The sequence below is a fragment of the Dromaius novaehollandiae genome, chromosome 6 (assembly GCF_036370855.1).
Source record: "Dromaius novaehollandiae isolate bDroNov1 chromosome 6, bDroNov1.hap1, whole genome shotgun sequence".
NCBI lineage: Eukaryota > Metazoa > Chordata > Aves > Casuariiformes > Dromaiidae > Dromaius > Dromaius novaehollandiae.
The window spans coordinates 6,375,989-6,398,710 of NC_088103.1; the positions used below are offsets into that span (position 1 = coordinate 6,375,989).

General features: G+C 44.0%; 1 protein-coding gene and 2 long non-coding RNA genes across 3 annotated transcripts in view; 1 reads left to right on the plus strand and 2 right to left on the minus strand.

Moving 5' to 3' along the window:
* Positions 1 to 12,214, minus strand: part of PTEN (phosphatase and tensin homolog) — a gene marked incomplete at its 5' end in the record, with an annotated part of 49,600 nt that extends 37,386 nt beyond the window's left edge. The window contains one exon of the mRNA XM_026097371.2: positions 11,437 to 12,214. Coding sequence (XP_025953156.2) covers positions 11,437 to 12,214 — 778 coding nt within the window. The remainder of the gene's footprint in view (positions 1 to 11,436) is intronic.
* A 392-nt stretch (positions 12,215 to 12,606) lies between these two features.
* LOC135328677 (uncharacterized) lies at positions 12,607 to 17,825 on the plus strand. The gene is made up of 2 exons (XR_010389633.1): positions 12,607 to 12,801; positions 16,104 to 17,825. It is a non-coding gene; the product is annotated as an uncharacterized LOC135328677 (long non-coding RNA).
* On the minus strand, positions 13,754 to 22,689 carry LOC112981628 (uncharacterized). Its single transcript, XR_010389632.1, has 2 exons — positions 22,333 to 22,689; positions 13,754 to 21,440 (listed from the first exon to the last, which is right to left on the minus strand). It is a non-coding gene; the product is annotated as an uncharacterized LOC112981628 (long non-coding RNA).
* Between the last annotated feature and the right edge of the window lie 33 nt (positions 22,690 to 22,722).

Sequence of the window (22,722 nt, forward strand, 5' to 3'; positions counted from 1 at the left end):
GAAGTTGAGATTTTAGTGAATGATTATAATTTAAAAAAAAAGTTAGATGTATTCATTCATAATACACAACACGAGAACACTTAAATGCTGTCCTTTACACAAGCTCATACTTCTTACTAACTACAAAACAGCATATTCAGCTTTCAACTGAGTAAGACTACAGTACTCCATACCCAAAGAAACTTATAAGGAAAGCACTCAGCAGTTTGCTATGTTAACAATCAAATACTACAATGAAAAAAAATGATGCTTCTTCAATATTTAAGATGCACCAAAGTAAATAATCCATACACCACTTCAAGAACATCTCGTCTATAATCTTGTTTGTAGATTTAACAAGATACTGTTCTTAATCCCTGAAATCATTCCCACACGCTAAAGATGACATTCTTTAAAGTTGCCATATGAGAAAAATCCTGGATATTATGCAAATCAGCATTTAGAATCATTTTCAAAAACAGTTGTCTATATATTCACATTATGCCAAGATCAAATTAAAGGATAGGCTGTACATACTAACTTTTAATTTAACTTATTTATGTAAACAAATGACTATTGTCTTGGTCCTTTAGGATGACTGATTTTTCTCACAAATTCGCTTTTTCCTAAAAACAAAAGCATGCCAAAAACCCCATACTGAAATATTTCCCAAGTTCTTAAACAGCCACAAGAAAGCTGCAAAAATATACAGCTAAAGCCTTTCCTGTAATGAACAACATTCTCAATTAAAATCCAGAACTTCAGTCAATAGAATTTCTAAGTAACTTTATAAAGTCCCATTTCAAACAAAGCAAGCATTTAATCCCTTACCCTCACTCCACTCATGAAGGCAGCTATAAGAAAATAACAAAAATCAAATGACCTAATCTTCCTACAAGCATGCAAGAGCATGCTCCGCATAAGAATTTACATATAGATTTACTTTTTAAACCAGCACTAAAGAGATTTAAATTAAAACACAAATAAAAAACAACTTTCAAGCTACTACTCCAAAGGCCTTTATAATCAAAGGCTGCAGAAAGATCTACCAGTCAGACTCCAGTTTTCTTTAAAAAGGAAGTTTAAAACAAGCTGAACGCTCCAGCCCCAGTGAATGATAGCCACTGTTCAAGTTATACTTTGAAGCTAGGACTTCTCTGCAAAATCTGAACCTGCCCCCTACAAACATAAGGACAAGAGTCTCATTTTTGTGACCTTCACAGTTCCCAGCTTCTGAATACGAAGCTCGCTGAACAAAGAACACAGTTCAATTGGTGAATCTACAGCCCGAAAAAAGCTCCGAAACCTGCCAGCAATGCAAATTTCAGTTCCAGTCTAAGCAAGTAAGGTATATACTTATTACAATCTGCTCCTAATTGGCCCATTCCTCCTTTTGCGTGAAAACTGCTGCTGGTTTTGCTCCACTTTGGAAGCCTCCTTATTCTTCATCCACCACCAGCCTTGGAGACCCAGAGGGCAAAGGAAACCAGCCTCTAGCACGAGGTGGTCAAGCTGCCAACCGCTACCTAAACCCCCACTTGACAGCAACAACGAAGAGCAGAGGAACAACGTGACTCTGAAGTCTCTGAAAGTCGCTTTGTTCTCTCAGTTTGTCCTCAATTTTCAGGAACTTTGACTTCAGTAACCATGCAATGTGGTCTAGCAGCACATCTGTCCTTAACAGCTATGAAATGTTAGCATGCTAACCTCAAACCTTTTAACTCTAGCTTAAACAAGGCCGTATAGCAACGGCAAGAAAAAACTGTTCTAGCTGTTCGACAGCTTGACAGCCTGAAGCTACAGAGAGAGTGTTACTAAAAGTGTCCACACTCCATCCTCAAACAGATTTAAGTGTCCTGACAAATGGCCAAACTCTTATTAGTGCCATTTTCTTGACAGCATCCCTATGAAAAAAAAAAGGACATAAGAAAATATGCCCAGCCAAATCTAGAGAAGTTTCCTAGAATATATACTATTAGCCTGTACACACACATAGCCTATTTAAATAGGCTGCATTTCCACGAGCCAGTATGAAACATCAAATATGTTTACTATTTTTCTGCGACTCTGGATAATCAGGAAGTATAAAGGAAACGAACAGGAAGAAAGTTCTTCAGAGTAAAGGAGGATTCCTTGTAGCCAGCCAGCTGCACTTGCCAACTCTACCATCTGTGCCTTAAAGAACAAGAAAAGAGACCAACTCAGATGTGGCTGAGAGAAACATTTTATCATTTAGAAGAAATGTATTTAACCCCTTCGTGCTCAGTATTTCAAGTGTTAACTTTTTTTTTTTTTTAATCTTTCAGCTTATAACGTAAATACAGCGAGGTGGGAAGAAGCAAATCAGAAGATGCCAGAAGATGATACTGCCAAGCTGTCACAGGAACCAGCTATACCCTCAACTCGGTCCCATCCCATAATGTGGCTGCTGGATCCAGGTAAGCTGACCGTATTGCACTTGGGAATTATTCCCAGAGCAACCACCTCTCCCTTCAGCTCTGTAAAGTTTATGAAATGTGTTCTGGGGCTCTCAGCCATACGGAGGCTTTGTTATACAGCTAATAGGGTCAAGAAGATTGAAAAAAAAAAAAAAACATGATCTACATAGTAGGCAGACACCAAACAAATTTGCAAAACATGGTATCAGCCATCACATAAACTTCACGGCATAAATACATAAAATGATCAATAGAGAGAGAAGCAGGGAAGAGAGTGCTTGCTCCACTGAAGAACTTGTTCTGACAAAGACTGAGAAAAAGAGGCATTAAACTTCCATTTCAACATGGCTTCGAATTGCAAACAAAGATAGTAAGACTTGCAGATAGTAAAGAAAACAAGCATGTTGTGAAGAGCTGCAAATCCCTCTAAAATAGTTGATGATGTTACAGGACACAAAAAGAGCTGCCCTCAGCATTAAGAAAAAGCCAAGAATAAACAGCTGCGTAAAAAAGAAGCAACAGCACATGGCATTATTCAGATAAAATACGATAGGAAGACAGAACTCTCCAGGCCAAAAACCAAGAACAGGGCATTAACTCCTTACTTCACTTCAAGTCAGGTTTACAGCACTGACAGCAAACGTACCATCCCCAGCAAGGTGCCGCAACAACTTCTAGAGGTGAAAATGTGCGGCAGTCCAGTGAAGAACACTTATTTCTGCTCATCCTTTGGAAGAAGCTGCATCCCATCCCCTTATATATACCCTGGCATCCTAACCAGCTGCAGCAAGAAAGCCACAGGATGCAAAGAGCTGCACCAGCAGCAAAGGACAACCATAGGTGCTAGGCTGAACAGCTAGCTGTCCTCCAGGTAACACCATCTTCTCAGTAGGTAGGTAGCATATAAAAGAAGCTTGACTTTCACATCTCAATCTGAGATACTTTAACTGCCAACTTTACCTATTTTAACCTACGAAGCAAATTCAACATGAACTCACTCAAGATGAAATATGGAATCTCCCTGGTGCACACTCTCAGAATACTGCCACACTTTGCAGCATCTCCTTTAGAGAAGCACTGGTGTGTACTTAAGCATATCCTAACCTCAAACACCCACAGAAAAAAACAAGAATTTTATTCAGTAAAAGAATTCAGCACAGAGAGTCACTACTTTGATATTTACTGACAGGAAGTAAAAAATGGCTCGGTGTCAACTTTATGAAAGTCTGAAAGGACATCCAAAACTTTCAGAGACAAGGGAATTTAAAATAGCTATCAGTCTGGAGGACAAATATGTTGCAGCAAAAAGCTTTGTGAAACATAAGTTAAAAAAACAGGATTTATATGAATTTGTCCCCATTAGAAACCTTACCTTCTCTCTCCCCCCCCCCGAGACCCCCCCGAGAATATAAAAACAAGCAGCAATACAAGGGAGACCCATCCTAATAAGCTGTTTCTCAATCAGCCAGCCTTGAGTGGATTATATTCATTTAATTCTAATGAGATCTATTGTTTTCCTCCTCTAAACGTTAGCGCACACACAAAAAAAAGGGGCATTACTTCTCTAAGTCACCCACTCAAGAAATTAAAGAATAAAAAACACAACCAGTTCAGTTCTATCTGCATACGTATCCAGGCAAGGCAATGAATTAAGCACAGGCCTCTCAAAAAATTAATCATGCAATTAAAAGCTATTATACTACATCTACACAAAGGCAGAATTAAGTTTGTAAAGACATTTCTTAAGCACTTCACTGCAAAACCCAAATATTAAGCAGTTTTCATGTTGGGGCTGCAAAGCTGGGACTTCATCTTTAAAGGGAACAGTGCCAGCATTTGCAATAATCATCATCCCAAATATACAGCAGTTGAGTTTAAATTTTTAGCTGCACAGCCAATTACCATTTGAATCACAGAGCCCACTACGTTCGCTACATTGCCTAAAAAAATCTTTATTAAGATAACCTAGATTTATGCAGTATGATACAGGGCTTAATTGCATGATTACGTACTTCTACTCTACAGAACTTCTTTCTAATGGCTTCACAGGCGAGACAGCAAGCGAGGCAGATGACTGCAGGAGCAAAGAGGATGCTAGCCTGAATTAGAAACTGGAACGAGGATTTGTTTATATCTGAAATATCAATCTGGATTAACATACATTTAAAAGCTAATAGCAATCTCTGAATCCAAAGTAGAGTCATCTACCCCGACAGCATTCCTGTTTCAGAAGAGATCGTGCTCTACAGGGCCATGTATGGACATTCCCATGTTCTAGGATAATCCCCCTTCCTACAGCCTAGGAATCACCATCCCAGCAGCTCACACGGATGCACAAACTTGCACAGCTTTAAGCCCAAAAATCTTCGTAGGAATGCCAAACTAAAAGATCCCACCACATCAGACATACCCTGCAATCACAATTCACAATCCCATACCATATCCCATTTACACCCCTGAAAAAGCTGTGGAATAATAATTAATCTTCAATATCCCTCCTACATTAGACAAAGTAAATGAACACAAATCACATGCAGCTCCTACTTCAAGGTTACTAGCTGGGTACTCTATGTGGAAAAGCGGTGGGCTTTTAAGGGGAGTTAGTTATGACTAAGGACAGCAATTGGGTCTGTAACATAACTAAGGGATTTGATAGCCCAACTCTCTATTCCCTCCCCTTTTTCCAGTTTGTTAGAACACAGCTATTGTCCCTTAAATCATTATACAAGAACCATTTTCTTGTTTAAACATGTTGTAATGGAACAGTCTAGGCTAAGGTAGAAGAAGTATAATTTGTCAGTTTACACAGTATTAATAGGGCAACAACAATAATTCATTAAAAATATAATTTCATTTAAGAAACTATTCAGAAATTCACAGCTGGCAAAAGCAGCTTTGTAGCCAGAAACTTAATATATAAAATTTCAATTTAGTAGTTATTTTATTATTTTCTGAAGTTTAGTTTCAGCATGGCTTTACATTTTTTAGCATAAGGGTTTTCAAGACACGCTATTTCAGTAACACTATTACTAAAGAAAATGGTATTAATTGCTTCCACCACAACAAAGAGGATTTAGGTGCCCAAACCATCCTACAAGGAGAACAATGCAAAATACAATCCCTTTGCTTTGGGGGGAAAACTAGAAAATTCTCTACTCCCCTACACAGTGTTTTGATGCATCATTTAGTAAGTACTAGCTTTCTCCAGAGCACTCGCTGTACTTGAAAACCTTTTGGCAACAAAAGAAGTTCTTAAATGAAGTGTATGAAGCGTAGCACTGGATAGCACAGGAAAGAAAATGCAACGTTTTAGTCCCCAAGAAATCTGCTGATCACTACCCTAGCAGCCACCAAGAGCCAACTAATCTTTCCGCATGTATTACGCTGTGGCAATAATAGCCATTTCAAGTGTTGCGTAAGCTCCACACTCAAGGCTATATTCTTCCCCTAAATACACTGTAAGCATCTCATGAAGTCAGTGGAAGTCACATGCAGTTATCTTGAGGACAGAAAGGCCTTAATGACTAGCACAAGTTCCTAGAAAGATTCACTTTCAAAATTCATCAACCTCCTTCAAGAACCAAGTTTAACCCAGTGTTGACACATGGCCAAGCAATTACACCGAGAGCTAAACAAAGGGCTTAACAAGTGGGATTTTCACAAGTGCTCAACACTGACCTAACTGTCCTCACCAAATTCACTGACCAGCACCAACAAAGATAATTTTTCAAGGGCCTCAAGTGACAACACAGCATCAATGTTATGGTAAAAGAGTTAATGAAGAGGTACTTTGATTTTTGCTTAAAAATCAGAGGGCTCACAAACAGCATCTGTTCTAGTAAAACCTGGTCATCCTTGCACTTTATGCATTACCCTTTTAACAGTGTTTAAAAGAAAAGCTTTGGACGTCCTAAAAATCATACACGTAACTAAACTTACAAATAGATTTCAATAAAGATCAGCTTCAGTTGTGCATTTTTGTTTTTTCTTAAGTTCACTACCTGAGAAAATTTTCACAAAGTATTCGCATTATCTCTACTCATTTCTTTCCTCAACTGGAAAAGAACATTTAGCCATCCCTTAACAGCAGAGCAACGTGAAACAGAGAATTAGTTTGCAGCTTCTGTTGATTTAGAAGTGTGCACAAGCGGTTATTTTTTAACTTCTTGTTTAGCTTGTGCAAACAGTCTCCAGCAACGCTGCACATTGATTAAAATTTTCTGATGATGCAAGATCAAGTAGTTCATTATGAAGCCTGCACCACGTTTAAGAAAGTGCAAAGAGATGAGCTATAATTTGTCAAACATCTTTAAGCCCTTCTTCCAGCAATTACGGAAGAAAAACAGGGCAGAAAGGGGCTGCAGTTTCTTTGAATGGATGCAGAGAGGGTTGCACAACAGAGCACTTGCTCGTATGTTTTTTTGTGTGTAGGCTTCAGCTGTCAAACAATGCGAGCCACAAATATGCATGTACTACGGCAATATGTCAATGTTCTTTTTTTAGGATGTGAGGAAAACTAAGGGATCACCTGACCAGCCAGTCTCTAACCTCAAAAGAGAAAAAGCACGAAAGCATTTGCATCTATCAACACCTTGCTTTCTCTATCTGGACACTTCAAAAATTTTTATCATCTGTGTAAGTACAGAAAGAGTGATTTTCTTTGGGATCCAGATAGGTCTACAGCAAGCAGGTAACTGAATCAAACTCTGAGAAGTCCCCAGTCAGTACCGTTTTACTGCCATCTATTTAAATAGATTTCTTCAATGAATTCAGAGGAAAAAACTAATCTTCTTGTCCAAAACCCAAGATCTTCCCAGTCTTCACAAGCAAAATGAGTCTGCCGGGCTCTTAACATCCCAAAGCAACAAGGTTTAGGCCTGAACAAAAATGTATTTCTCTACCAATAAAAAGCTCTGCCAGTTGGTTTCTTCTACCTCATTCTAAACCTTTACCAAGCCCTCACTGTGCCTGTGCGCAAGAAAAACTCCTGTCACAAAACATTTAACAAACTTCAATTTTAAAATGAAACTATGTATTTTAAACAAATGGCATTCCCAGCTCACGCTCTATTTTTAAACTCGGTATGTACCTCATGCCTCTAATTCATTTTTGTTCCTGGAAGCTGAGCCATTTTGAGTGAAGTCACATAATTTAAAATTTCATTAAAAATGCAAAAAGCTTTAGGACTGCAAATAGCATAAAGCAGTAGGATATTTTAAGAAATGTCTGCTCACAACTTAAGCTTTCTCTACCTTTCATTATAGGATACAAACATTCACAAGATTTTTTAAATATAATAGCATCCAACATCTGATCTTTAATGAATATTACTGCAGTTTATATGGCTATATAGGTCATGAGATATCATGCTCCAATTGAACAGCAGGGTAGACATGCTCTATCCTCTGCTAAGGCTAGATGGCCATTTTCATGCATAACAGAAGACCTGGAAATACGAGAGAAAGTTTAACCAAAGTTATAACAAGCACAAGAAACGATTATGTGGTTTTTTTACTTCACTTTAAGTAGTTAAGCCTCACTTGTTAAACTCAGTTATGTACAGACATAAGACACATGCAATCAATGTAAGTTAAGACTTGCATGCAAGTGTTCTCTCTTTACTGCTCCCTGCAGTAAAATGATCTACAACTGAGCTGCGTAACTTCAGAAATACCAGTCAAAGATGATAGTGCCTCAAAAAACATAATGGTCATCGCATCATAAAGAAATGCAGACGTCTCAGAAGAAAGCCATTTCCATAAAAATGAAAAAGAAAACCAAGTAAATCAGGAATAAATACAGCATCTAAAATAAACTATTAAAAAGCTGATTTAGACATCCCTACCTTCAGAACCCTTTCCTCTTCTAACTTCTCTCTTTTTTAAACCAAGAGGTGCATAAAAACAGCGTCAGAAAGAAAAGAAGATCTGACTAGACGAAAACCGTCAATGCATTTTTTGTGATTAGCATATACAGATATTTTTATGTTGTATAGACAAGTCTACTGATTTCAAGAAGTCAGAATTTCTCATTCCTAAAATTCTGCATCGCCCATGTAAGAAGAACTCTTAATCAAGCCTCGAGGAACTGAGTCCCATTCAGGAAAGCACGACATACTCTACCATACATCTGTGTTAGCTTTAAAAGGACTTGACATGGCCCAAAAGAAGAAAAAGAGAGATGTTCCAGCCCAGGTCCTCAAAGGGTACTTTAGCACTCCAGTATCTAACTTAGCCTGCACTTTGGCACTCATATTCCCTAAAATGACTTGGGAGAATTAGCCATGACTGAAACATAAAGACTACAAGTCTTTGTCCTCCTGCAAATCCAAGACACGAACCCTCCCTCAAAAATAGGTGTAAGAAAAGACAGATCATGCATCCCAATTCAAAGAAGAGTTTGGTGACATTTGACTCTGCGTCTCCTACAGTCTAAGTAACCGCCAGTTACTGAGTATTTTGGAAACCTCTGCTAACACTGACCTACTCCGTACAAAAATATTTACTGGAAGAAGAAATTCACACTTCAGTTTCCCACATCCCAGCTTAAAGGCCAAATCACCGGGCTACACAGTTCTCTCAGACCTTCTCTTTTGACAGAAGCAACCACCCTGAAATAACCAGTAATCTGTAACAGAGGATGCTCTGACAGATACGTAAAGCCAGGGAAGCAAAGCCAACCAGCAGCAGAAATCTAGATGCAAGCTTGATTCGGTCTCAGAACTGTGAACTCCAGCGCACAGCAAGAAACTTCTTTGAGAAATTATACCCCAATTCTCCTATCATACACCAAATACCTCCCCAAAGAGCTCATCTAGGTTTCAATTTTTCCCTCTTTCTTCATCTAACATTGCATGGTTGGAAAGCTCAGCTCCAAGTTCGGTCCTCTGTCTACACATATTAGAAATAAGCAGGCTATTTTCCAAGAATTAGGTAGTAACTATTCCATCAAAACCATGAGAAAAGAGCATCTCCATGAAGCCTGCACAAAATGATAAATATTACACTTTCACTACTGTAGCAACGTTGGCCTTCCAGGACAGCCATCATCATGCATGCAGTGTCTTCATTCATTAATTATCTGCCCAAAATGCGCATCTATGAACAAATAACACTGAAAAACAGCACCCAACGTGAGCATAAGCTTCTTCCAAAGGTGTTTCTGCAATCACTAAATACATTTTTTTTCCCATAAATTTCATGACAGAATTGCAGCCAGCTACTGCTTTTAGGAAAATCAGCCTAAGTCCAGTTTTCAGCGACCTACTTCTAAGGCAAAAATCTAAGAATAAAATTAATGAGACAAAAAAGTAAAAAAAAGGAAAAGAAAAAAAGCAATAAATTCTATTTGGCATATCATTAAAAGCCTTGAGTAAGAAAATCCAGGATCAACCAAAATTCAGCAATTTTCTTGCCAAGAGGCAGATAATAAGTGCAAGCAGATTACTAGTTAAAAAGATCTGAAGATCTGTCTGTGTCAAAAATCCCTCCTGACCAACTGCACATTTGGGCAAAGATATCTGAAACACTGCTCCACAACTGAAAAGCCAAAAACTAATCATTTTGTCACCGCTTAACACTTTTTTTAAAGCCAGAAGTTCCAGCTAGCACATTACTTAGAGAATCAAAAATCTAGCTCAGGCTTCTCTCTTCAAGGCAGCAATAAGCTAAGTGCTGCACTGGCCTAGGTCAGTGTCACAACCGTCCAAATTGCAGGCCAGAGAAGCGACCGACCGAAAACATTTAAAATACAAGCCTAAAATTATATTTTATCAATATCACACACAGAGCACGAGAATTACACAGAGCTGCTACTTTTACTCAAGCTCAGCAGTCACCTGCTAATGTCAAAAAGCTTCCAAGCTATTTTAAAGCCACCAAAATTTTAGGCCGAGTCTCAGAGTAACAGCAGGAGCTCTACACCAGTTACAGCAGTTACTTGTTTTCATCCTGCCCAAGAATCTGACTGTATTTGTAGCATTTGCTATGACACAAACGTACTTGCTCTGAAAAACAGTAAAGCCTGCCCTGACTCTGTTGCAGAGCAGAAACACTCTCATTCTGCGAGGGAACATAAGTCTAGCTCCAAATACTACTGTCAATATCCATTTTTCCTAATACTGTTTCAACTTTTAAGTGAGACTGCATCAGGCTCTTCCCTCAGTCAATAACCTCTCAAACACCATAATGATCTTCTCCACCATGAAGGAAGGGTATAACCACAGCACTGCCCCTACGTACTATCACCTCTGCAAGGCATTCAAAGCTCAACATCTGTCTGCTGCTGCTACAGCACATCTGTCCAGAAGGCCACCAAAACTATCCGCTTCTAATGCTTCTTTATGGTTTGACTCATTAGCTCTAATTGCATACTGATTACATATTCCAGAATTACACTCCTCGCCATCCTCTTCAGCAAGCCCTGATGTATCCGCATTTGCAATACATCCTCATGTTTACAGTATCTAAGATTAGGCCAAAGGACGGTTTACACATCGCTCCAGCTAGCTGCAGAAGTATTTTCTCATCCAGGAGAGCCCCGCTGAGCGCTGCTTCCCGTAACCGCGCACCTAGCCACCCCTCGCTGCAGCTGAGCGCCGGCTATATCCCGCCTAACGCAGGGAAACCGGGGCAGAGGACGCAGGCCCTACAACCGCGACTGAAGCCATAGGCCCGCTGCAGTGGGAGTCGCCATCCAAGAGGAGTTACTACACCAAGAAGCGCCCCAGCCCCGGCGGGACGGCGTATTTGCCATCCGAGCTGGAAGCCAGCGCGGCCGCGGAGCCGAGGAGGCCTCGCGCTGCTCGGGGCGCCCCGCGGCCGGGCACCGGAGCCCTCCCGGGCATCTTCGCCTCGCCGATCCGCCCGGGGCCCCGCCGGGCCCCTCTGGCCGCGCTGACAAGAGGAGGCCGGCGGCGCAGAGGCCCCGGGAGCGCGTTAGGTAACCGCGGCGCGGGGTCTGATGCAATAGCTGTACGTGCGGCAGGGCGCTCGGGGCCCGTGCGCGGCGGCGCGGATACAGGTCAGGTCCAAGTCGAAGCCATCCTCCTGGTAGCGCCTTTTGTTCCTGCTGACGATCTCCTTGATGATGGCGGTCATGTCTGGGAGCCGGGGGCCGCTCCGGGACAGCGCGCAGAGGCCCGGCGGCGGCGGGGCGCGGGGCCGGGCGGCGGCGGCGGGCCGGCGGCAGCCGGGCGGCCCCGGGCGCGGGGCCTGGTGCTGCCGCGGCTCAGCCCGAGGCCCCGCGGCGGGCGCCGGGGGCGCAGGCGGGCCCGCCTCCCCCCGCGGCGGCGGCAGCTCCCGGCGGCGGCGGCTGCCCCCTCCTCCTCCTCCTGCCGCCGCTGCGCCGAGCGGGGCGAGAGCAGCGGCGGCGGCGGCCGAGCGGGGCGGGTTCGGAGTCGGGCCGAGTCCCTGAGGGTGCCGCCGCCGCCGCCGTCTTTGAGGCGAGCGCGGCGGAGGCGGAGAGAGCAGCTCTCCGGCGCTCCGGGCCCCAGCAATGGTGACAGCGGCGCGGGGCGCCCCCCCGGCCCGGCCCCGCTCCGCCCCGCTCCCCGCCCGGGGCGGCGGCGGCGGCGGCGGACCCGGAGCCGCGCGGCGGGGCCGCGCAGCCGGGCGGGCGGGCGGGCGGGAGGGCGAGCGAGCGGGCGGGCGGGCGGGCGGGCGCTCCGCGGCGGGCGGGCGGGCGGGCGGGCGGCGGCGGGCGGCGCGGCTCAGGGCGTGCGGGGCTCCGGCCCGGCCTGGCTCATCTCCCCCGGCCTCGTCCGCGCCCAGCAGCGCCGCGCGAGCGCTAGACTCCCATCATGGCTGCAGCTTCCGAGAGGGGAGGAAGCGCCGCCCCGCCCCCTCCGCCGCCGCCTCCTCCGCCGCCGCCCCGAGAAAGTAGTCCCGCCACATCACCGCCGCCGCCGCCCGCCGCTCCCCGCCACCGCCGCGCCGCGCCGCCCCCGCCGCGCGCCTCGCCGCGCGCCTCGCCGCGCCCCGCCGCGCCGCCGCCCGCGCCTCACGCCGCCCCGCGGGGGCGCCGCCGCGGCGGGCGGAGGGATACGGGCGGCGCGGGGAGCGGTGCCGCGCCGGGCGGCGGTGCTGCGACGGGTCACGTGGGCGGCCCGCGGCGCTCGCGGCTCCCCCCGCCCCCCCCCCCAGCCCCCCCCCGCGGGCGGAAGTGGCCGGGCCGCGGAGGTGAGGGAGCGGCGGCGCAGCGCCTCCCGCCCGCCCCGGAGCGGAGCGGAGCGGGGGGATCCCGCCGCGGGGGCGCCTCGGCCTGGCTCCCGCAGCCGGGGGACCGACCAGGCGTCGGGCCGCTCCCGGCGGGGACGAGCCTCCCCGGCCCTCGAGGCCGCGGCCCGCGCTGCGCTCCGCGGCGGGAGCGGGGGAGCCCGGTGCGGGTAGGTGCGAGGGGGCCGCGCTCGCCCGGGGAGCCCGGTGCGGCCTGTGCCCGCGTAACCGCCGCCGGGGAGGGGAGGCTTGGGACGGAGCCGCTGTCGCCGCCGCTCGCGGTCGGAGGGGCCGCGGGGCGGTCGGAGCCAGCGCGGAGCAGGAGGCGGCCGCGCCTCGCCGGTGCCCCGGCCGCCGGAGGGACCCGTTTGCCCCTCTGCGTGCGGCCGGGGCGCCGGTAGCTGCCTGCGACACGGAACCGTCCGAGCTCCCTCGGGAGCTGCCGTCTTCCACCCGCAGCCGCAGTGCGCGAGCGCCTACCGCCCCCTGCAGCCACCCGGGTCCCGGGGGAGGCGGTCTCGGCGCCGCGGCCTCGGGCACCTGCTGCCGGCGCTACCGCTGCCGAGCGCGGAGGTGGGGACGGACGGGGCCCTTGGGCCACGCCAGCGGCCCAGCTCGCTCGGTGCTGCTTCTCCAGCGGCGGCAGCGCCGTTCTGGAGGAGGACGCAAGCCGGGGTGCCTGCTGCGCTCTGTCCCCGCGTACCTCCTCGGCATTTGCAGGTGTTCAGTTATATTTGTGGACGTGTTGTCTGTGAATTCGTCTTACCCCTTTTTGATGCTGCCTCCTCCACCTCCAATGGCAGCAAGTTCTAGAAGCTCACTTCCCGCTCCGTAATGTCTTTTATCCATTTTAACCTGATCTCTTAGTTTCATTACAAGGCCTCTAGCTCTGGTGCTGCAGGATTCGGTGAGTGAGCTGAGTAATACATTCAGCTTATCCACTACCTTGATGACTGGGTAAATCTCACTTGTAAACACCCCACGCACCCTGGGTGATCAAAAATGATTATCCTGACACATGAAAAGTGCTATCTCTAAATCTCCAAACCAGCTTTCACTGGAATGGGAAAATTCCATTGCAACTTTTACAGATAAACACCATCGCAAAAAGTTTCTTCACACTCTGGTCTGAAAAATACTTTATTAAGGCAGTGAGGATTGCCCATGTTCATGATTTGCAGAACAGTGACCATCGAGTTGCCCATCCCAAGCTGGACTTCTGAGTATGAAAACTGGCTGGAGCCTCAGTTAGCCATATCAAACTATGATAAAGAAACTGATATGTCTTTTTCTGTTATGCAGACAGGTGAACTGTAATACAAAGGTTACAAAACAGTAATAGAGGTAATACAAAACAACACATTTAAAGGCAACTTAGAATGTTTGACTTCATATGAAGCATCAGGAATGCAAACTGCTGGAGATGGGCATCTGCCCCAAATACTGAGGGAACAGAGGAGAGCCTGCCTGCCTTGGAAGAAACAGGGCTACTAGGCAGAAGCAAGTTTGCCTTTCTCAAAAACACTGTCTTCACAATGTTCTTTTGGTGGACAGTAAGTAACTTGAGGGATACTCCATGCAGATCAAAGATAAAATACCTTTGAAGAAAGCCTGTTTAAAAGGAAGGAGAAAGCAGTTGTTAGTTTTATAAAGGAGTGATAGACATCTCCAAAAATCCACATGGAATAAAAACAGAAGAGAAAACACTCCCAGTATATTAAAGAGACATTTTGGAAAGAACCAGCCTAATGGGAAGAAGAGAACCTGTGCATTCCTTTTCCCTCTCCCTATGAAAAACAGATTATGTAAGCCAGACAGAAATGTCCCTAAAGACCAGATCCTGGTTCTCATTCATACATGTGAGTCAAATGTTTCTGAGGCTGGCAGTGACAGATGCCTTGCCTGAGAAAGTCTGTATCTTGCTAGAACCATCAGACCACAGTGAAGACAGCACTCCCAGGGACAGAAGCGGGAAACTTTTACATGGTTCATTTAGTAAGTGTATTATCTAGGGAATGGTTATCAAATACGTTTCAGCAGGAAACTCAAATCATAACGCCTCTCTTACGTACTGGTTAGATACTATGGAAAATTTGTTGATAAGCAACACTGTCAACTAGGAAAGATTGGATAAAAAATACTCCATGTATAAAAAGATAATAAATATTATTTTGTATATATATGTTAGACAATACTTTCTAAAACTGTTTCCTTTCTAAGGAACAGCAAACAGGAATTCATGTTTCAAATACTCCAAAGGATATGATAAATTCATTGTCTTGTTCAATCTTTAAATGACTTTTAAGAGAGGTGCTGAAGTCTAGTCGCAGATGGTTAGAACAGATAGAGGAACTGAAGCATGAAATTTTATGCTGTGCCTTATCGGGGTCAAAATAAATTGGAATGTAAGGTAAAAGGATCTCCTGAGTCACTCCAGCCTCCAGCCTTTGCAAATGCTACATTATGTAATTCCTTTCACAAATGTATCAAGTTCCATCTTAAGATCCTCTGCCACCATAATTCCCACTGAGAAGCTGTTCCCAGAACGTTCTTCTGATTTTCATGCTAAATATATTTGTGACTGGTTTATATCCATTTGTTCTTGTGCCAGCATTGGCCTTAAATAGCTCTTACTCCATCGTATTTACCCTTTGTGCATTTACAGACAGAAATGTCCATCTTAGCCTTTGTCTGACTTTGTCTGAGACTAAGCTAGCTCAGCGCTCCTAACTTTCCATTCTCCCTCATCTCAGTAGTGGCTTTCTGCTCCAGTTTCAGTTTTATTCATTTCTCTTCAATATACATGACCAGCATGGCATGCAGTGTTCTAGATGGTATCTTGCCAGAGCCAAGGACAATGGCATTAATCCCTTCCAAACTCCGCTAGAAACATTGCTCCTAAGATGTCTTAGGGCCCTGTTTTCCTATTCACAGTGGCAGCTCATAGTTATTTTGGGATCAACTACACAATGTTCTTTTCCAACCTACAAATGTATGAAATGAACCCATGAAAAGATTTCATGGCAGCACCTACTTTTAGACCCTGGACTCAGAGGTTATCCATAGGCAAATACACTTATGCTTAGCAAATCAAGACCATCTTTTAAAACATTTCCAAAGGTCCCACGAGTGTAAAGTCTGTCCATCTTTTTCTAATGTTCAACTGCATAACATGTCGCTAGGAAGCTGATATGGCTCAGACTCCTTTGGCTAGCTTCCTGAGTCCAAGTCAGAACAAGACCAAAAAGCAATCTGAGCAGAAAATATTCTATCAATGGCCATTGTGTCAGCAAGTCCTGGGATAGATTTTCATCAAGCTATGTGGTGACAATCTTTGTAATGACAACCACTGCTGAAATCCCATTATCCAAGCTGCATGACTATGCCAGGAATTAGTAGGAAAGGGAGACAGAAAATAATCATGTCTGTGTTTAAACTGATGCTATGCCTCCATCTTGAACTCTGTCTACAGTTCAGGTCCCACTTTAAAAAGTGTAGAGCCCATCTGAAGAAGATTCAGTGAAGGGAAGCATGGATGACGAAAGCTACAGAACGGCTTTTTGGTGAGGAACCATGAAGTTTGGAACTTTTCATCCTGGCAGAGTTAGCAAGAGATGTATAAAATCGTAAGTTACTGAAAAGGTAGGACAAAGACTGATTTCCTTGACATCTTCTTCCATATAAAATGTAGGGACACCAGAAATTAGCTGGCAACAGGTTCAAAACAGCCAAGAGAAGTAGTTAGTGATATGACATAAAGTTAAACTGTGGGACTCTGCTACAAAACATGGATGCTAGAAGTTTACATGGGTTCAAGGGGAGACTAGACAGATTCATGAAAGAATTGCCTATAAAATACAGTATAACCTCTGGCTCAGAAAGTCTTTAATCAATTCATGTTGCCAATTTCTAGATCTGTCCTTAACTAGGAAGCACAATGTATGATGCAAGGTTTCAGGGTCAGGTGGAACATACCTATCACCTGTAGCTTGTCTCTCCAACACCTTTGCACTTCCCTGACCCTGCCACCTGGAGTGCAGTAGCCCATGCTCCGCATCACGCATAACTGCACGCAACTCGGCTGATTTATTTCAGTAGCTAAGGGATGCCAAATGCTCGGGGAACTCTGACTCACTTCTCCCAGAAGAACTCTGTCTCAAGACTTTGATAGAGGATTCACTTCCTACTCGTTTTCACTCTCATCTGGGGATTCTCTTTACATAAACGGAGTCCTCAGGAATCGTACATTTCCAGTTTCCTACAAATTCCTGGCTGCCTTCTGAGTGATCCAGCCAGTTGCAGCACTTCCATAAAGTGAGCCCTATGCAGCCAGAAAGCTGTACTACTGCAATGAAGCCACTGAACTACCAACATAACTAAAAAGACAAAGATTCGTCTTCCTTTACTGCTGGATATACATTCTTCATATTTCAGACACTGAGATCCACAGTACCTGTGATATGGGAACTCAGAAGCATGAGAAACTCATGGGCAAAGACAGCAGCTGCCACAAAGACCTTCTCTTTTCATGATTTCCAGTACCTTTCTCTTCCAGACAGATACTTTCATAGAAGAAATGAATTGAAAACTAAGGCACAAATCACATTACCACTGAAAACAAGTACACAGTTTGCATAGTTTGGCTGTTAGCCTCTGATGGCTCAGCACCAGGCTACTACAGCTTCTGACCAGCATGGTGTGTGGGCAGCATGAGCTCACGTGTGTCAGCAGTGATGGCAGAGCAGCCCCTCTCTGTGGTTAGATTTATGCAAACACGGAAAGCTCCAGTAAGATGACCAGTCTTTCCTCACAGAGACTCTTGCAGGATCAGGTTTTAGAGTTTGTAAGTCCTGGGTTAAGCCTTCAAGAATGTAAAGGTTATGAAACTAGCTGTGTATTTAGTAAAACAGGATGAAATTGATATTTCTTGCCATTTTTAAGTAAATATTTGCTCAAGAAATAACCGTATTTCAACACTGTGAGAATTTAAGGCCCAATTTAAGTTTTGCATTCTGCACAGTTAAAAAACAGAAGTGTCAGCCTTACCTCTAAACTGACCCTGTCTGGCTTCTGAACAATTGCATCTACCATAAAAAAATTTGTAAGTATTTTTGAGCAGTGGATTTTTTTTTGAAGGTTAGTGCCACAGCTGTCAAATAGCAGTAATAAAATGTAGGTTTAAAGTTTTTTATTATTTGTGTGTGTGCTTGCATTTATCCTTAATTGCAACAAAACAGATGTCATTTTTTTAAGAGTGGGAGAAAAAACAGAAGGGTCCTAAATATTTTCCAAAAGCATTGGTAATTCAAACACAATAGCATTTTCCTAGTGTATGAAATGCAGACAGTAAAATGAATGATTATTCTTTTTCTATTCCAGAGGGGCGATTACAAAAACTAGTATAAGCCTCAAATTAATAACAAAAGCTGTCAGCATCGCTGATTATATCTTGTTCATTTTATAAAGCCTCAAAGAGAAACTGTTGACACATTCTACATAGATTTAAAAAATGCCTAAAAAGTTATAATTTTATTTACCATGAAAGATTGAAGGAGCAGTAGAAAAAGGAAGGCCTTCTATAAATCAATAGGTGTATTTAGCCATTGACACATATTTATTCATTGATTAAATACATTTTTTATTTGGAAGAGCTATAGAAGCACATAGAAGAAAAAGGGGGAAACCTGCAATACTGCTGAAGAAACTGAAGTTGTTTCCAAACATTTTTAAGCTTTTCTTTTTTTTTTAATGGAGGTTATATTAATCCACTAACTGGAACCAACCCAAAACTGCCAGTAGAGTACCTTGGTAAAATTGTAATTTTGAGAACCTAAGTATTTTTTGTGCATAGATTTAATGACAAAAACACCACATCACTGATGCGATGATGGATGGATTATAATGAGTAGATCACTGGAGAGATCTGGAGAAATGAGTAGATCCTATTTGGATCACTGGAGAGACTGTCTGGATTTCAACATGAGCTAGATCAGGTGTAAGAAGGAAATTTTGTATCTATTTTTTACCTGCGAAGTAATGTTTAGTGGAACAGGTACAGTGAAGAAACTATAGATCAGAAGCAGCAGATCTGTTCCACAAGTTATTGTATCTAATAGCTACCAAAATTCTCAACTGACTCATCTGTAGGGGAAGCATCTCCTGCTTATGTAGACAAGGGATCATGTTTAATAATGTCCCATCCTGTAGTAAAATTGATGTTGCATAAGAAGTTAACTGCTCTTGAAGAGCAGGTTCCCAAGTGAGCTGTTTGATTTTTTTTTTTATCAAGCGCCTGAACAATATATAAATTACAAGTAAGAATAAAATAAAGTCATAAGGGTCTGTCTCAGAGAAAAGCTAAGTCTAAAATGCTTTAAAAATTCAGTGACGTTTATGCAAGAGCAGAAGGGTTGAAGAAAACAGCAGACAGGTTGCCAAGACATCTGAGTAATTACGTTAATTAGAAAGAACCCCTATTTTAACCTTTTTTGGACAATTTTCTGTTTTAATATGTATTGTTTGAAGTTACTATTTTCTTTTACAATGTAAGTTGAAATTTGAAGTCCATTACCTCAACATCTTTTAGGAAACTACTGATTAATTCTTAAATTTAGATGATTTTCCTTTTGATGGATCCCAGTAGCATCCCAAATCAGCCAATTATTGTATTTTCCAAACTTGCCTTATTAGCCTCTGAAATGCTGCTGCTTCTCAGCTGGAGCTCAGTTTGTTTGTTCTTCTACAGCAATCATTGAAGAAAAAAAACCTAAAATTATATTATCACAGTTTGATAACTGTGAGGTACAGAGTATTTCTAGTTATCTGTTAAGACCTGGCCAGTCCCTTGATTGGGGTTGTTCTACTTGCATATGACTGCTAAGCTAAAGGAAAGAACAGCTAGACTTGCACTCTATATATCATACAAGTTGGGCCAAGCTCTGTGCTGGTGTCAGTATGTCAGATAGGTAACTTAGAGCGGGTGGGTCAGTGCTCCCAGCCTTGTTGCAGGCTCTAATGCCAATGTGCCTCCTTCCAGGTGGCTGCTGTGTCCTGCTTGCCCTTACACAGCCCAGAGAGTGCTCCCATGCAGGTGTGCCTGTCTCTGCCGGAGGTCTGGGCCATCCTTCCTTAATGCAGGCTTTGGCCGTACAGCCTCAATGATATTAAGGACATTATTATCCCTGCTACATGGTGCTGGAGTGGGTGGATGCCAAATACACCCACACTGGAAGCTGGTCAGGGCCTGGAGCACCTGATCCATGAGGAGATGGGAGGGAGCTGGGCTTGTTGGATCTGGCCATGGGGAGGCTGCAGGGGGGGTCCTGCAAGCAGCCCCGGGCTGTGGGATGGGCAGGGACAGAGGGGGCAGATGGGGCCAAACCCTTCTCGGCAGTGACAGATAACATAACAAGGGGGCAACAGCACAGATAACAGCCCAGGGGGTTCAGGCTGGATGTAAGGAAATACTTTTTCCCCGAGAGGGAGCAGCCCTGGGACAGATCACCACAGAGATGGGAGATCTCAGTCCTGGTGGTGTCCAGGCTCAGGGGGCCAAGCCATGACCCTGACCTAGTGCTGGTGACTCCTGCTGTGAGTAGAAGGTGGACCCCCAAAGGTCCCTTCCAATCAACATTTCTACAATATTAAGATATAACTGTGCTATGAAAGTTTTAAGACTTTAGTGACAAATATGTGGTTTTCTTTTAAAACAAGATTCTGCTCCGAGAGGCTGAGGTATTCTGCCAGGTCTATGGCGGGAGCTTGGACTGATCCTTTGGAAAGAATATTTCTAAGAGACAGGAAAAAAAAAAAAAAAAAAAACAAGTACTGGAGAAAAAAGCCATTTGCCTGAAGTCAGAGAAGGCGAGGACAGCCATATACGAGAGAACATAAAGTAACACACGTAAAGGAAAGGAAAAAAATAATCAGGACGTATTAAGGAAAAACAGAAAAAAAAAAGACATAAAAAGTAATTCCCCTGGAACCAACTGGAAACATATTACCAGGAATAAATGGGAAGATCTACCATTGTAGCTTCTTAATGGATGAATGACATTTCAGCATGTAAAATGTTTAGGTTACTTCTCTGAAGCAGCACATATTAACCTGACTGGAATTTGCAATGCCACAGACTTCCTTGCATATCCAAACTAGCTTGTTAAAGCTCTCTCAGATGTCTCTACCCTGCACTAAAATGCTCCCCTAGTGCTAAAATTCCTCAACACTTACTATTTGACTAATAGATCAATAGCATTCCATAACCATTTTTTTTTTCTGTAGATACTTTGTACTTCCTGGTTACCAGATATCTCAAAGCCATTTTTTCCAGATACAAGTAGATCTCAGACTTCAGGTGGTTTATCTACAGTGATATAGTTCCATGTTACAGAGACAGAGAAAGTAGGAGCAGTTCAGCAACTGACCTATTTAATGTCTCATCTATCATTTTGCTTTGATGGGAACTGAGAATTACCATTTCAAAGTATATTTCTTTACATTATGACCCGAGCTCATAATACCATTCTTCCCCAGAAAGTAGGTGTATTTAAGATTTTACTTAAAAAAAAGTACACAATTTTTCATACACATATAAAACTACATATACAAAGTGAATGTACATCACCTACATTGCCTGAAAAATGTAATTAATAGATATATCTACACACGTTATAGAGACAAAAAACATTTTGCTGGAAGCCCATGTTTTCACAGCTGTTTATTTTCCTTAAAATAGTTTGGCATTGACAAGTCTTGTAGTGCATCTTAGAACCACACTATGGCTTGAAATTTTAAGGAGAACAGTTTGTGACTGAGAAACAATAAAATAAAAGCTTTTGTCATTGTGATCATGTAATTTCAACTGGTAAAAACAGCTTTGTATTACCATTAAAATTGATTACGCAGGCAGTATTAAACATCTATTTAAATAACAGGAAATAGTTCCAGAAGATAAATAGGACCTTTCAATATCCATATTGTTTTAAATATCTTTTGGCCATGCCAACTGTTATGTTTGTGCATATGTAGAATTGGTCACTTAACAGTCATACTATTATTATGTGCACAATGGTCACAACCTATTATGTTATAGTGTCTTGGTGATTTGATACCTGTTGTGTTATGTGGCTTGGGATGTTAGACGTTTATAAAAAGTTATGCTCGAGAAAGACAGAGAAGGCTGGAACAAGACATCGGTATGATGGAAGAAAGATGATTTTTACTGGGTAGTCATATTTCCTTGACAAAATGTTATACTATAGTTTTATCTAAGAAGCACGGCCATTTTTTACTTGGGGTAAGACCTGCTCGATAGTTATTACTAATATAATAAATACATGTATTAAATCCTTTAACTTTTATCCTGCTTAACCTTAGTACATAACCTGCTGGTGCAGCAGATGGAAAACAGACATTTTTCTTAATTATTTTCTTAAATCCCTCTGCTTATATTTATTAAACTAAAAACTTGAAACAATGAGAAATTACAGTCAAGATACCAGCGCAAAAAGAGAAAGATCCAAACCTTCCACGTCCCAAACCCACTGCTGTGATGACCAAGACATCAGCTTGGTAGCACGTGGGCTTTTTGGTTGTCTTTAGCAGACAAATGACAGCACGACTAGTCTAAACTAAAGTTTGGGGTAAGCTAGCCTAGGCTGAAGAAGAGGCTGAACAGTAAGTCCAGAGAGTGCAATACTCACTGCAGGGCGCAGAAGGGAGATCTGCGGGAGCTTGTCAAGCGACGCCTCAGGAATGCCCCGAGCTGCGAGCCTGGCCTCACTGAAACGGTGAAGAGCGGCCTCCCTCCGTCTGAAACGGTGAAGAGCGAGCGGCAGGGCAGCCCCACGCCGCCTCCCCCCCGCTCCCCTCCGCCCCCAACCGCCGCTGCTTCCCGCGCCTCGTCCGCCACCGATCTCGGTCCCTTCCCTGGGCCCGAGCCGCCCCGAGCCCGCGGGGCCCGAGTCAAACACCCTCCCCCGGGCCGCCGCCTGGGCCGCTCGCCCGCAGCTCCTAGGCCGGCAACGCGCCCCGCGCAGCGGGTAGGAGCCGCGGGCCGCGCCGCTGCGGGGACGGCGCCCCAGCCCGCTCCC